Here is a 15,008-nt window from a genome sequence, read left to right as displayed (position 1 = left end):
CTAAAAAAGTGCTTTAAGCTGAACTAATTGTCCCTTTTTTCTAGAACCTGGTGAATCACCCTCTCTTCACTGTGCAGAGACTGAGGTTGTCAGCTGTACAGAGCTCAATGATATTTTACAGAAATAATTCCCCGAGGTCCACCGAGTCAGGAGCTATCAGCAATGGTTCTGTGGACAAAGTCCTGGGAAAGATATATGTCGAGTGAGTTTGCATGATCCCTCAGCTCACAGCTGCATTTATTAAACATTCAAAATACAGAAAGATTTTATAAACCTGGGAAACTGTATTTCTGTCTTGCAGGGAGACTCTGGTGGAGGAGTGGTTCATAATGGCAGGATTTATGGGGTCTCTTCTTTTGTGGGAGATCCAGACTTTGTATGCAGAGCACCGGCTGCCTTCATGGACCTCTGTGATCCTGAGTATGCAGATTGGATCAGGAAAACTATCAACCCATAAAAAGCTGTGAGGTGTGGATAACTGTAAACAAGCTGAAATAAATAATCTTTTAGAGTTTAGCTTTGGTTTCTTTTATTCTGTTTGATATAAGCAGTAGAGGATTTCAGAATTTCTGTGTTATTTGCCAAAAGACGTTTTTTCAGCTGCACCCACACACAGTTTCTTTAGATAACTTCAACTGCAGAAAGTAAAAACTCAGCATTAAGTTTCAAATGCAGTTTTAAAGATAATGATAATATGGTGTCCCTGAAGAAAACACCCGTCAATAGAAAAAGCTGCAAAATCCTGCAAAATGTAACAGAAGTTGAATAAAACACAACGGAAATAGAAAAAAATGCAACAAGGCTGAAAAACTGAACAAACAACAAACACAAATTACAACAGAAATAATAACGAGAGCTATCTTTCTATTAAAAATAAAATAAAGTAGAAAAAAAACATTCTCATCCTAAAACTTGGTGACAAAGTGGAACATGGTAAGGAAACACTCACTTAAGTGCTGTCATTACTCAAAGGTTCCTGATAATCATGCATGAAGTGATTTCTGGAGGGGAATGAAACTTAACTGAACTGCTCCCTGTGACATTTTGACCTGTCAAACGCAGGCGTAACTCCTGTTATTCATTGTTGTATTGCAGGTCTGCTGTGCACGACGTCTGTGAATCTGAGTAATTTGGTACAGATGAAGGAATAAGACTGCTCAGATGCTTTGGGTGTCACGTAATGATCCCTCAGGTTTGGGTGTCTTTGGTGCCCGTTGATTTCAATCTACCTGCACATTGAACAGAAATCCTGCCATGACAGAACACACTAATGCCTTTTCAAGGGAGAACCGATCCGAATCTGAGCTGTCAGCCCCAAGTTCTCTGCAGTCATCAAATCAAGCATAATCTGGTTTGAACAGGCTCCCTGCCTCACTGCAAAAGCCTTTTTACCAGCTGCTGTTTGACAAATTGCAAAGCCTCTGAAGAGACTTTAGAAAGGGGGAAAAAGGATACGAAGAAAAAGCTGAACAAAAAGCTATCCATGCACTGTTTAACATTTCACTTGGAGCTTATTGACTGTATTCTATCTGTGGATTGCATTATAGCTTCTCTGAGAGCTTTGCTCCCTGAAGATTTTATGATCTGTGAACGCTGAGTCTCTCTTGTGGCTGTAAACCAGTCTGCTCAGCATGGCACTGCATGGCAGAGTTTCTCTCCATTTTTTTGGAATCACCTTTGCTCAGCTGTGCTCCTAACTGATCTCCTGAGTTTGGCTGTATTGGCATTGAATTTGTTGGCTTTTTCAAAAGGTACAAATCAAATATTGTTTATAGACCTGCCCCCTTTTTTATCTACAAAATACAACATTAAGTCTTGAACTGTGCTGTTGTTCTTCTTTTTTTAAAAACATTTTATAGCCTTCCAGTGTTCTAAAAATTAAAAACACAAATATAAGATTATGTAGAATTTTTAATATACAAATACTTAACACTGGAAAATACTAAAACTGTTAACTATAGTACAGAACTTAACAAAATGTCATAAAAAATTATAAATACTGATAAAAAGAATGAATTTTGTTTCCTAAGTTATAAAATACAATCTGTCACATTTTAGAACAAAGTGAACAAAGGAACTTTATATTTTCCTTAAATTATTCGCACTGATATTTTTGAATATGTACAATATGCTTTCCCTGAATTTTAACAGTAACTTTGATTGCTGCCTCCTCCAGTTCCTTATCAAAGAGACTCCACAGGCCAGTTTGAATGAACAGGCTCTTTCCATCCTCCAGCAACACCTCCAGCTGGTTTGGCATTTCTGCCGTGGCCACACCAATGAGGATGTCAGCTCTCTCCTCGACTTTTGTCTGTTGACACAGCATAGGCACACATTTAGCCCAGAAAACGTTGTTTTTTTTTATTATCCAACAAGAAAAAAGAAAACCTATGGTCATCACGTGGTTTCACTAAGTCACCAAGACACATACATACACACATTATGTCTTGATGCATGCTGAATCATCCAGGTAAGTCAATTCCAAAATGGTTAATCATGTTCACCTGGAGAAACAAAAAAAAAAAAAAAAAAAACCCTACTCGCCCCTGCGGGCGGTCAATCCTTCAAGCTCGGGTCCTCTACCAGAGGCCTGGGAGCTTGAGGGTTCTGCGCAATATCTTAGTGGTGCGCAGTCCTGGGAACAGCTAACCAACCGGACATAGTGGTGCGGGATCTCTGTCCAGAAGTAGGGTTGCCAACCGTCCCTTAAAATACGGAATCGTCCCGTATTTCGAAACAAAAGTACACGTCCCGTATTGAGCTAATAAGGGACGCACTTTGTCCCGTAATACAGTGAGAATCAAAAGTAGTCTATAAATGTTAATGGAATTAACGCTTTGTTTGAAAACATAATTCCCAACCCCTCTCCTGCTTTGTGACCAATGAGCTGACAGCACACTTATTCAATTCAATTCAATTCAATTTTATTTATATAGCGCCAAATCACAACAAAAGTCGCCTCAAGGCGCTTCATAGATACAGAGAAAAACCCAACAATCATATGACCCCCTATGAGCAAGCACTTTGGCGACAGTGGGAAGGAAAAACTCCCTTTTAACAGGAAGAAACCTCCGGCAGAACCAGGCTCAGGGAGGGGCGGCCATCTGCTGCGACCGGTTGGGGTGAGAGAAGGAAGACAGGATAAAGACATGCTGTGGAAGAGAGACAGAGGTTAATAACAGATATGATTCAATGCAGAGAGGTCTATTAATACATAGTGAGTGAGAAAGGTGACTGGAAAGGAAAAACTTATGACAATTCGAGTATGACAATTCAGATTACCGCTCATCTCACTGGTCGAGGAAAGGTCGCTTGCGGAGAAAATACCGGAAGACAACAGATGACCACAACAAGAAGCATGGCCAACAGGGAAACAAACACCGACACTGCGGTGCAAGTCTCGGACGACAGTACACCTAAAGCTGGGCAGACACTGTGCAATTTTTTTCAGTCACGTTATTCAGCTCCTGCTCAAACTGCACGATTGACTCGCAGGGGTTAGAAGTTCGTAGGTCACGATGTACTCTCACACTATACCGCCCGATGCTCTGATGCGACCTGAGTGCTCACACTGTGCGTCCATAAAATGAAGGTTATAACAGAAAATCTGTCGCTCGCTCTCTCTGTCTTTCACTCACACAGACACACCACCACCATCAACTTTGCTAAATTGCTAATGAAAAACATTGATCAGGCAGCTGTGATTGAGCAGCAGTGTAAATCCAACTATTTCCACGGTTGTTGTGGTCGTGATAATTTTGTGATGCCACATCGAAAAGGCTCGGATGAGCTTTCCAAAGTTCTACAAGTTGTGCCTCCATCGCTTGTGTCCAGATCACACGCTGCACAGCTGTGCTGCTCCGTCTTTTTCACCGACGTTTACGTGTTTGCGCGTGAGCAGTGTGAGCGCCTGTGGTGACACCCTCACGAGCGATTGATGATCGGGAGCTGCTCGAGGTGTTAATCGCTTCTCGTTACCCCACGTATACTACACGACGCACGATGAAGGCCAAAATCGGTCCGATCACCAAATCGGTCGCACGACTCAAAAATCGGCTCAAAATAGGCCTAAAACCGCACAGTGTGAGCCCAGCATTAGCGCAGCAATGTTTGTTTCCCCCAGAGAAAGGGAAGAATGGGAAAAGGAAAACACCTGGCTGGAAAAAGTTAATATGGGCATGTGCAGTGAATATCAGCGCTATGTGGCCAGAAGTGTGATAATATAACTTATTTAGTGTAATAAACAACTGCAAGGATAGATGATTACAACAAATAGATGACTAATACATAAAAGTAAAACATAGATGAATAATGATGATGAGTTATGATGCGTATTCATGGGAACAAGCGGGTTTACAAACAGGAGCAGCTGATTAGCTTTAGAAAAGCTGAAATAATACCTCAACTGAAGCCAATTGTACTAAATGCACTAAATGTGCACTGTTACAAGAATATTTTTCCTTCTATTGTTTTCTATAATTTTAAGTTAAGCAGGACAGAGTTCTTTTAAAGAAAGATTTACTTATATTCTCAAAAGTTAAGCATGACAGGCTTCTGTTTAAGAAAGAGACCTGTTTTATTGTGTTAATGTCATTTTGAGCTAAAAATAAATGGCTAAATGATCATTTGTTTCACATGTGTTCATATCACAAAGAATAGAATATGCATCTACTTAAATCAACTTCAAGTCAAATGGTTAAAAAAATAATTTCACACACAAAAAAAGAGCTAGAAAATTCACCAAACTGGGAAGGGTGAAGACAACTGGGTTGCCCGGCCCTGGCCACGAGGTGTCCCTTATTTATTTTTCAGGGAGTTGGCAACCCCTATCCAGAAGAGATCTCTGTCCAGAAGAGCGCAGTCCTAGGAACAGCTAAGATACTGCGCAGGACCCACAAGCTCCCAGGCCTCTGGTAGAGGACCCGAGCTTGAAGGATTGACCGCCCGCAGGGGCGAGGGGGGAACTTTTCTATCTATCTATATGTAGTGTTTGTGTGTGTGTGTGTGTGTGTAAGATAATATAATATATAATGTTATGTCAAATTTGAAAACATAGTTTTAAACATTTGTTGATAAGACAAACAAAGTTTCTTCATACCTCAATCTGTGTAAAGGCTGTACGCCATATGAGGACTGTCTCTGCTTAACGTGAGAGAGGCTGATGTGGTCTCCCACGTTGAAGTTGTTAGCAGCTGCCTCCCTCCAGAGGCAGATTGTCATGGTAAAACCATCCTGAAATCACAAACATGACAGAATTAAAGATTCATTAATTAAATAACAACAAGTCCAGTAACTAGAAAATAAAAAAGCTCACAGCCTCATACATTCTGTACCAGCAATGTCACATTTGTCACATTAGTTTAACCATTTTCAATATAAAACTTAAATTGCACCATTACCTCCTTCAGCTGGAGGTTTTTAAGGGGAACATGTTGTTTTCCCAACAGCACCTTCTTTACAGCAGAAAACTGAAAAGAAAATTGAAATTTAATGTCAGTAATAGTCAGTGTAGTTATCTGTGATAGGATTTTATTTCTTCAGTAATCTGTTTAGATTATGTTATGGTTGTTGTTAAGTATTCTGCACATGCCATTTATCTTATCAGAAGCAGTTTTATCTGTATCGGTTATTAGGATGTTTTTCATATACTGTGATTATGAAACAGGTTGTAGGAAATCCTTCTGTAAACAATACATTTTGCAACTTAAATGAAAAGTTTGCCAGTTTCAGGTATACAAAATCTATTTGTTTTCCATTATACCCAATTCAGGGTACTTTTTGACCATTTCTGTTGTATCTGCTTTTATTTTTATTATAAAGGATATATTTAGATGAAGCCTTGTGTGAATTTATATACAGCAGTGTATAAAATAATTATTCTGTTTGTTTTCATTATCAAGTAGAGACTGTTCATTAAAATCTAGCCCTTACAACACAAATGTACGCAGGCACAATGCAAACTGGCTGCAAAAATATCAGAAATGGTCTGAGGTAAATATTTTTTAAAAATTGTGCTTAACAATCTTAACAGAATTTAGTCTCTGCTTGACAGCAAAAACCAAAATTTTAACTGTAAAAAATACTGGCAATAATGGGTTATTTGGAAACCTAAATCCATGTAAATTCTGATGGAACCACAAGTACTTACCTCCACCACCTCCCCTTGAACTGTCATGAGTCCCTCATGTGTGGAGCTCATCTTGAGTGGGGTGAGAGGAACAAGAGGATGCAGAAGATCCTCTGCTTCTTTTACAAGACCTTCCCTCACACTTAGGGTCGGTGCCCTAAAAAAATAAAAAAAAATAAAAAATTGTGTCCTGGCTGTGATACTGATGTTGTAAGGGGGGCCTGTGCCACTGAGTTCATGGCCTCTCATAATGTATGACCCCCCGAGCTGGACTTTAGAGGCATATTCTTCAAACATTGTGATCTTTGTCACAGTCTGGCCATTGGTGATCGCCGCAATGGTGTTCTTCTTTGTCATTAGAGGTGTTGGTGTTCCATCTTTGAAGTCCCAGCTTGTGACCCTTAGCTGGTCACAGGACTTTAAAATTTTCATGTGCAGTGGGGGTGGCCGGGAATATGGCGTGTCAGGGCGGTTGTTCAGAAGCTTTGTCAAAGCCATTCTGAAAAAAAAAAGCAACACAAAAAATATTAAGGGGTTAATACATTTCTGTTATAGCAAGGGTCATATAATATGGTAACACGTGTAGCTTTTGTGCAGTCTTTTTACTTTCTGATGTCAAACAAAACTCATAAATACCTTTCTGAGGTTCCTGCTTAAAAATGACAGGCCAAAAACACAGGCCTGTCTAAAAGTATTTTTTGATATTATACAATGTTGGTTTTAAAATAAAGCTAACAGTTCTAAGACTTCATTGAATTAATCCAAATATTACAGCAGAGACAAGTTGGTGAAAGTAACTTGGGACTGAACTCAAACTCAATATTTTTCTCACCAAACTGTTATTCATTTATTTTTTGTATTTTCTAGCATATAATCTCCTTTGACAATAAACATGAAATCCTCATATGAAGATTATCTGTGCAAAGATTGATGCTGCTGAAGTGAAACAGTGAAATTACAGTTCTATTCACAATTTGGTCTGTGGCTTTGAACTTGTAAAGAGCAGAGATAATGTAACTTTATTGAAATGCCTAAATTGTTTGTTGTTTCAGTATACTTTGAACCCCACCCCACACACACATTAATAATGGATTGGATTTATATAGCGCTTTTCAAGGCACCCAAAGCGCTTTACAATGCCACAATTCATTCACTCTCACATTCACACACTGGTGGAGGCAGCTACAGTTGTAGCCACAGCTGCCCTGGGGCAGACTGACAGAAGCGAGGCTGCCATATCGCGCCATCGGCCCCTCTGGCCAACACCAGTAGGCGGTAGGGTCAAGTGTCTTGCTGTTCATTGAAAGGGTGTTGTTTAGGGTCTGTTAAAAACACATTATGTAGTTGCATCACCAGACCAATGAAATGGTGAAAGCTTGTTAGCATTATTGGAGTTTTGGCTACGTGAGCTTACAACCTCGTAAAATCTGTTGGAATTATGTACAGACAGAAAGTTTTCAATTCATATAAAAATATATGTCAAAGTTAGTATGACTTGTAAATGTAAAGCCTGCTTTACATTTCTCAATAACTTTATCCCTTCATGGTGTTGTTGCTCCCAATATTCTCTTAGACAACCTCTGAGGCCGTCACAGAGCAGCTGTATTTGTACTGACATTAGATTACACACACACGTGCACTCTATTTACTCATTAGCACTCATCAGGCAATGTCTGTGGGCAACTGACTGCACTCAGACCAAAGCGGGCTGAATAATTACGCACACCCCACTTTGCAGTCATTTATTTGTAAAAACTGTTTGGAATCATGTATGATTTTCGTTCCACTTCTCACGTGTACACCACTTTGTGTTGGTCTTTCACGTGGAATTCCAATAAAATTGATTCATGTTTGTGGCTGTAATGTGACAAAATGTGGGAAAGTTCAAGGGGGCCGAATACTTTTGCAAGCCACTGTATACAAGATGAGGATGTTTAATAAAAAAATTAAAGATTAAGGACATAAATGTACTTAACATGAATCAAATACAGGAATTGCTGTTAGCTAAAGTCAGCGAGCAGCAGCAACATTCTGAGAAAATCATGACTTAGCACTAATATCCTTAGCTATGCTCATTTTTTTCCAAGTCATATAAATTATTCAAAGCACTTGAACCATTTTTTTAAAGTAATACTGAGAAGTCGAACTTTGAGGTGGATCCACCTTTTTTACACCACCACGTCGTGCCGACATGTATACTCAGCACAGTGATGCATTTAGGCTACGTTCACACTGCAGGTCTTAATGCTCAATTCTGATATTTTGATCAAATCTGATTTTTTTGTCTTCTTGTTCACACTACAAATAAAATGTGACAGCAAATGCGCTCCCGTGTGAACCCTCAAAGCGGCCCGCATTCGCAAAACAAGACGTCACACACAACGCGCTCTGTTTAGACCAATGACTGTAGAAAACAGTATGGTTTGACTGATGGCCCTTAATATAAAGACTTGTTTCGGACTTTACGTTTCCCAATTTTTGCTTTAAGTTATTTACATAATGTAAATGACAAAATAATTATCCTTATTGCTGTTTTAGAGAGCATCGGTGCTTCAAATGATAGTTGCAGATTTCTGTCAGAATCTGCAGATTATACATTATAAATAAAAATGTTCACGTTTCTCCAACGTTGTCTTCCAAACAGTTTCACTAACATCTACACTGGATGGCCAGGTAGTGTTCGCGATGTCTTATTGGGCGCTTCTCCAGCGCTGATAATTGGCATCTGTCTTGTGTCAGTGACGTAAAAGACTGATTTAATGCGACATGACCGTTCAAACAGCAGTCGCTTTCTAAAACATCAGATATGTATCGGATTCAGTACCACATACGAAAGTGACCCAGATCGGATTTGAAAATATTGCATTTGTGCTGTTCACACTGTCATGCCATGATCGGATAAGTGTCGCATAGGGTCAAAAAAGTCGTATTTGATGCGCTTTCACGTGCAGTGTTTTCCGAGCCTACCGAGCCTGAGGACAACTCAGGCTACTCCCCACCCGCGGAGTAGTTACGGGCGCAGAGGCTAGCGGAGCCTCAGCTGGCCTGGAAACTGGAGCAGGGACAAACTGGGCCCTGCTGGGCCGCCGCCGCCCCCCCCCCCCCTCACCCGAGGAACAGATACAGGTGCAGGAGACTGCTGGACTACAGCCGCCCTGGGCGGAGGAGCACAGGAAGGCAAAGGAGCAGGCTCAATGAAAACCGGACCATCAAAAATAGGTGACGACCCTTTCCCACCACGTTTAACAGTCTGTGTAGTCTTAGGTTTAGCAGTGTTCACAGTCTCAGAAAAAAACAGACTCGGCAAACTTGGGTTTTAGCTTGTTCCCACCCCAACGAGCAGACCTCGAACTAAAAATCCCAGACGAATGCTTATTGTGATGAACTAGCGTGGGAGGATTCAAACCAAAACTGGCCTCCCAATCCAAATCCTCGTCGAGAAAAGAAATCCCGAAAGTGTCTGAGGTAAGTTCATAGTCTTTACTGTTTAACAGCTCAGGTGGAGTGTGGAAAGTGTAGTCCTTTTGACTCACCACCGGAGGTTGCTCAGACATGTCCATATGACGGTGACGTGAGCGCCGTTTCCTTTGAGCAGAGGTAGCTGGCGGCGTGAGCAACTGAACCTCCGGTGCACAGAACGGTGACGCTGAGGATGAAGCGTGAGCGCCTGAAGCCACGCGGAGGACTCCCAACTGAAGCGGCCGCATCTTGAGTGCCAGCGGAGCAACAGGTGGAGACTTCCGGCAGCTCCGGGGACCGCCGAGAGCCAGCCGAGTGCCATGGAAAATGCGCCCGATGTCAGGGGTGAGCCATGGCTTCCAGCGGAGTTCCTCCTCCAGCTGGGCAAAGGCTGCTCGGCGTCACTCCTGAAGTTCAATGTCTGCTGGGTCCATAGTATGGTCGCGATCTTCTGTTATGAGCGGCTGTGTGCAGACAGGAATAGGACTAGTGATGTGTCCTGTGTGTCGAAGCTTCGAATCGCGCATCGGGTAATCGCGGGGGCGTTTTTCTGAAGCGCGTATCGAGGCTTGCGTTGATTACGTATGCAGTGACGTTCGAGGCCTCGCGGGCAGTCCGTACCACATGACTGATTCGGGAACTGGTTCACCGGTTTGCGCCAGATTCGAAATAAAATGGGCAGCAAAACACAGCTGATTCCCTCATCACATCGTGTTGTGGAATTGGATTACGTACGTGTTACATAGCTACTGGAGTACTGGACACAAATTTCTTTATCCAAACTTGTATAAACTTGCTGTGGTTTTTCTTGCAACCCCTGCTTCATCTGTGCCCTGTGAGAGGATATTTTCAAAAGCAGGAGAAATCCTCTCAAAAAAGAGGAACCGTCTTAAGCCCAGCACTGTGGGAAAGCTGCTATTTTTGAATAAAAACAAATGAAAACTTTTCCCTAGTGTCATGAGCACTGTTATACAAGCACATTCACATCACAACTCCCTCCCTTTTTGTTTCCATGTACATTCCTGTGTTAAGCTGCCAATTTATTATACACAAATATTAAATTAATATAATATAAAATTAGTATAATATTAAATATAACTAATATTTAGAGTTCAGTTATTGGTGTCATGAACAATAGTAATTCCTTTATTCATTCAACTTGAAGTGCCACACACTAGTTTGTGTCATTATTGAGATGTACATAAGAATGATTACGCAGTTACACAATCATCCCAAAAACTGTGTACTGATAGTTTCCACTTTCTCTTTTGTATCAGACATACTGAGACAATATTCAGGATAAATAACCATGAAAAACAATTTATTTATTCGGTTTAGCGGTTTACACATCACATCATTATAATCATTGAGCCCGTTTCACTTGAATTGTCCACTTGATGGCGCAGTAGAGCAAATGAATCATCACAATGCTTCGAACCATGAGTCGACCAGTTGGATGGGAAGCTTCAGTTCATCATGAGGCTTCATCTCACCATCACTAAATAGGACCCAAGGTGCAGACTCCGGAGACAGATATGAACTCAAAACAGCTTTAATGTTAAACTCAAATATAACATAACTGGAAAATATCAAAATACCCTTACACCAGAGGACTGACAGAACACACAGCTAGGTAAACGGTAGATCACGACACAGACACAAAGAAACACAGGGCTTAAATACACTGAGGGAGCAATCAGGGAATGGGTAACAGGAGGGAAACACAGCTGGGGCAAATCAGGCCTAATGAGACAAGGGGAAGCGAAACCACATACATTAACCTCAGACAAGGACCTTCAAAATAAAAAAGGAAACATGACACAGACTGAACTAAAGACACAGACTCGCATGCACTGCAACAGAGGGAACAGAGATGTGGGACCAGGAAATTACAAAATAATATAATAAACTCAAAAACCCTGGGTCAACGACATAAGCAAAAATGACAATCATCAATATAAACCTGACACCGGCTCTAAGAGCCATTTCGTTCATGACCGACACATCACTAAGGAAAATGAACAAGAAGCTGTTCTGAAAATAATTTACCAGAACAGCTGTAAATAATCCCCCAAACTAAAAATTCTAATAATAAACAAAACCACTAAGGCACAGAAGCCTGGAACCATGACAGCAAGACTTAATAAAAGATTGTTTAACTTGGCTTGGTTACACAGATATGTGATTACCTGAAGAATAGTTTAAAAAGAACACACGCAAACACACACATATGGAATAAGTGCAATAGTTGACTCACCAACCCACAGAAGGAGAAGGAGGAACAGACGAGCCATTACTGTCATTCTGCTTGCAGTGAATGCTGTGCTGGGACCTTTTTAAACCTCTTCTCACTGTGCTGGTGGCCATGGAGCCACCAATCACAGAGAATAATTTTATCAACAAAACCCCATTGGCTGGAACGGTCTTCATGCAAATATGCAATATGGGTTTTTTTTATTAAGAAAAATGTTTTGCTTCTCATTAATTTCTTTTTTCAATTCAATTCAATTTTATTTATATAGCGCCAAATCACAACAAAAGTTGCCTCAAGGCGCTTCATAGATACAGAGAAAAACCCAACAATCATATGACCCCCTATGAGCAAGCACTTTGGCGACAGTGGGAAGGAAAAACTCCCTTTTAACAGGAAGAAACCTCCGGCAGAACCAGGCTCAGGGAGGGGCGGCCATCTGCTGCGACCGGTTGGGGTGAGAGAAGGAAGACAGGATAAAAGACATGCTGTGGAAGAGAGACAGAGGTTAATAACAGATATGATTCAATGCAGAGAGGTCTGTTAATACATAGTGAGTGAGAAAGGTGACTGGAAAGGAAAAACTCAATGCATCATGGGAATCCCCCGGCAGCCTACGTCTATTGCAGCATAACTAAGGGAGGATTCAGGATCACCTGGTCCAGCCCTAATTATATGCTTTAGCAAAAAGGAAAGTTTTAAGCCTAATCTTGAAAGTAGAGATAGTGTCTGTCTCCCGAATCCAAACTGGAAGCTGGTTCCACAGAAGAGGGGCCTGAAAACTTCTTCCATGTACTGACAAAGGGAAAGACCCTACAGTATAAGGAGAAGTTACTTTTTTAATACAGTTTGATCACAGCTGGACTGGCCATCAGGTGTACAGGGTGCACCGAAAAAGTGAACGTGTTGGATTTACTTAATTCAGTACTGTACATTGGTTGCACACAATTTTTTTTGCTTTGGGAGAAACGTAAACAACTGTGTTATATCGACACAACTTATTCATATTCATAAACCTGTGCATTTTGTGTTTATAAAACGTGATTGAAACATGTTTAGATGAAGCAAGTTAAGCTCTTGGAATATTTCAATCATTCACAATTTTGTCATTTTATTCCAACACTATTCAGTAACTTTTACCCAATTCTACTTGGTCACTTAAACACTGCATGTTGTCTTCATATTACATAATATTCAGCAAAGTCTAGATTTTGGTTAACATACAAAATTCAATGGATTTACAGGTTGCAGGAGGGCTGGGGCATAACGCAGAAGTTATAGGGTACACCCTGGTTAGGGTGCCAGTCTATCACATAATAGTGATTTCCGGCTCTTTTTAGAGATTTTCGGTTCGGCTCACTAAAAAGAGCCGGCTCTTTCGGCTCCGAACCGGCTCTTCAGATTGTTTTGTTGCTTTAATTAATTTATTATTAACAATAATATAAAATTATGCACAAAAGGAATTACTAACGTAAAAAAAGTGGTTTTATTTATATATGTTTATATATAAATATATGCGGTGTCACCTAGAGACAAAACACGTACAAACTCCAACACACATTTCTAGCATGAACTGAATTTCCAAAGCAAAGCTACTAGATCACTTAAATTACACAATTGAAAGCATGTGTGTATTGTTTGTGTATTTATACACAGGCACTCATATATATATTCAAATAATTTTAAAAAAAAGTTCATTTACCTGTTATTACCACACACCAAATCCGGTCGTTGGTACTTGCTGGCTTGTGTAGCCACAAGATAACAAAGGCTCAACACTGCGCCTAGCATCCTGGAGCACTTCTGTTGTCTTTTGTACGTGTTTTGAGTTTTTATGTGCTTCTGAGTTTTTACGTGCTTCGGAGTTTGTACGTGTTTTGGAGTTTTTACGTGTTTTGGAGTTTGTACATGCTTCAGAGTTCGTACGTGATTTGAAGTTTGTATGTGCTTTGTCTCTAGGGGCCACCGTAAATATACTTTTATTTATTCACTCCACATAAAATGTAATAAATAAATCATATAATACAAAAATCAAACTATTCACATTTCAACTTTTAACTATTTAAATTTTCAGCTTTTTCCTTTTACAAATTTAAAGTGAAAACAACACAAAACACTGCAAACCACAACACAATTAAATATAAATTATAATATGAAAACAAAAAGAACATGCATATTCTCTGCCATATGTACCTACATGAATAAACTTTTTGAATCCTTTATCATCTGCAACCGAAAATAGTTGTGGATGATTACTATACCTTTCTAATGTGATGTTGTTGTCCCTGGCTCTCTTTCTCTCTCTCCCCCTCTGGCTCTGTTCGTGTGCTACTGAGTGTAACTACCGCCCCTCCCCCCTCTGTATAAAGCACAAGGCTCGCGTGCAGAGTGAAGCGGAAAAAAAGTGCGAGAGAGAGAGAGAGGGTGAGAGAAGAAAAAAAAATACAACCCACGTGACGGCTCGCGATAAGGAGCCGGCTCGCGTCGTTCACGTCAAAGAGCCGGCTCTAAGAGCCATTTCGTTCGCATCACTACTGTGCAAGCCTTTTACCACAAACTTAGTCACTGCTCGTGACATTCGTCTATCATGGCCTGAAAGGAGACGCGACCGGTAGACTGCAGCAAGAACTGCTACCATCTGAGCCAGCCAGACTCTGTCTGTCTCTCTCATCATGGTCACCTAAATGCACAGTAATGGCAGGTTTTGTAATAAGGCAGATCGCGCTAACATAATATGCAATGTTAGTTGATTATTTACCTGCCGCATTAACGGGAGAGGACGTGCTGGGTTGAGATTCACGAATCCGGAGCGGAATTAAAAACATGACATTCATTTAAGGTCATTGCGTGTTTTGTGAGCAAATGCTTTTGCATATTCGTAGTGTTTCCTCCCTTAAATGAAATATCTACTTTCCCAGATAGCAAGGAAACATTGAAACAATGTTGAGTCAATATCAGGCTGTGTCATTGATTCAACGTTGAAGTGTGACGTTGACCTAACGTCACTCTTGCACCCTTTTTTAACGTTGAAACAACGTCAGGTTTTGATGTTGAATCAATGTTGAAACCTGACGTTGATTCAACGTTGTATTTTCTAATACTGTTGACATTGAAACAATGTCAGATTCTGATATTGAAACACTGTTGAGCTATGGTGTTGATTTTCCACCT

At 40.6% G+C, this 15,008-nt stretch overlaps 1 protein-coding gene across 4 annotated transcripts; it reads right to left on the bottom strand.

Moving 5' to 3' along the window:
• Positions 1-1,448: 1,448 nt before the first annotated feature.
• On the bottom strand, positions 1,449-14,138 carry LOC146707227 (uncharacterized). 4 transcript variants are annotated; one of them, XM_085458556.1, is made up of 6 exons: positions 14,099-14,138; positions 11,844-12,325; positions 6,149-6,626; positions 5,400-5,468; positions 5,099-5,232; positions 1,449-2,311 (listed from the first exon to the last, which is right to left on the bottom strand). In XM_085458556.1, the coding sequence occupies exons 3-6, from the start codon at positions 6,623-6,625 to the stop codon at positions 2,080-2,082; spliced, it is 912 nt and encodes a 303-aa protein (XP_085314682.1). In that variant the 5' UTR covers position 6,626; positions 11,844-12,325; positions 14,099-14,138; the 3' UTR covers positions 1,449-2,079. The 4 variants fall into 4 exon arrangements, with proteins under 4 accessions (XP_085314682.1, XP_085314680.1, XP_085314679.1 ...); XM_085458554.1 differs by having other exon boundaries at positions 9,661-14,137; XM_085458553.1 differs by having other exon boundaries at positions 11,844-14,137.
• Between the last annotated feature and the right edge of the window lie 870 nt (positions 14,139-15,008).

Source organism: Copadichromis virginalis, linkage group LG6, assembly GCF_057382275.1.
Source record: "Copadichromis virginalis isolate Kocher_CV1m ecotype Utaka linkage group LG6, C_Virginalis_male_GT1.1, whole genome shotgun sequence".
Taxonomy (NCBI): Eukaryota; Metazoa; Chordata; class Actinopteri; order Cichliformes; family Cichlidae; genus Copadichromis; species Copadichromis virginalis.
The sequence above is the reverse complement of the archived record's forward strand: the minus strand, read 5'-3'. Positions and strand labels throughout refer to the sequence as shown.

Coding starts and splice junctions, on each gene's coding strand:
- LOC146707227 (XM_085458556.1), bottom strand. CDS start 6,625: ATGGCTTTGACAAAGCTTCTGAACAACCGCCCTGACACGCCATATTCC. Junction 5,469..6,148: donor TTCAAGGGGAGGTGGTGGAG/GTAAGTACTTGT, acceptor TTTTCTTTTCAG/TTTTCTGCTGTAAAGAAGGT. Junction 5,233..5,399: donor AAAACCTCCAGCTGAAGGAG/GTAATGGTGCAA, acceptor TTGTGATTTCAG/GATGGTTTTACCATGACAAT.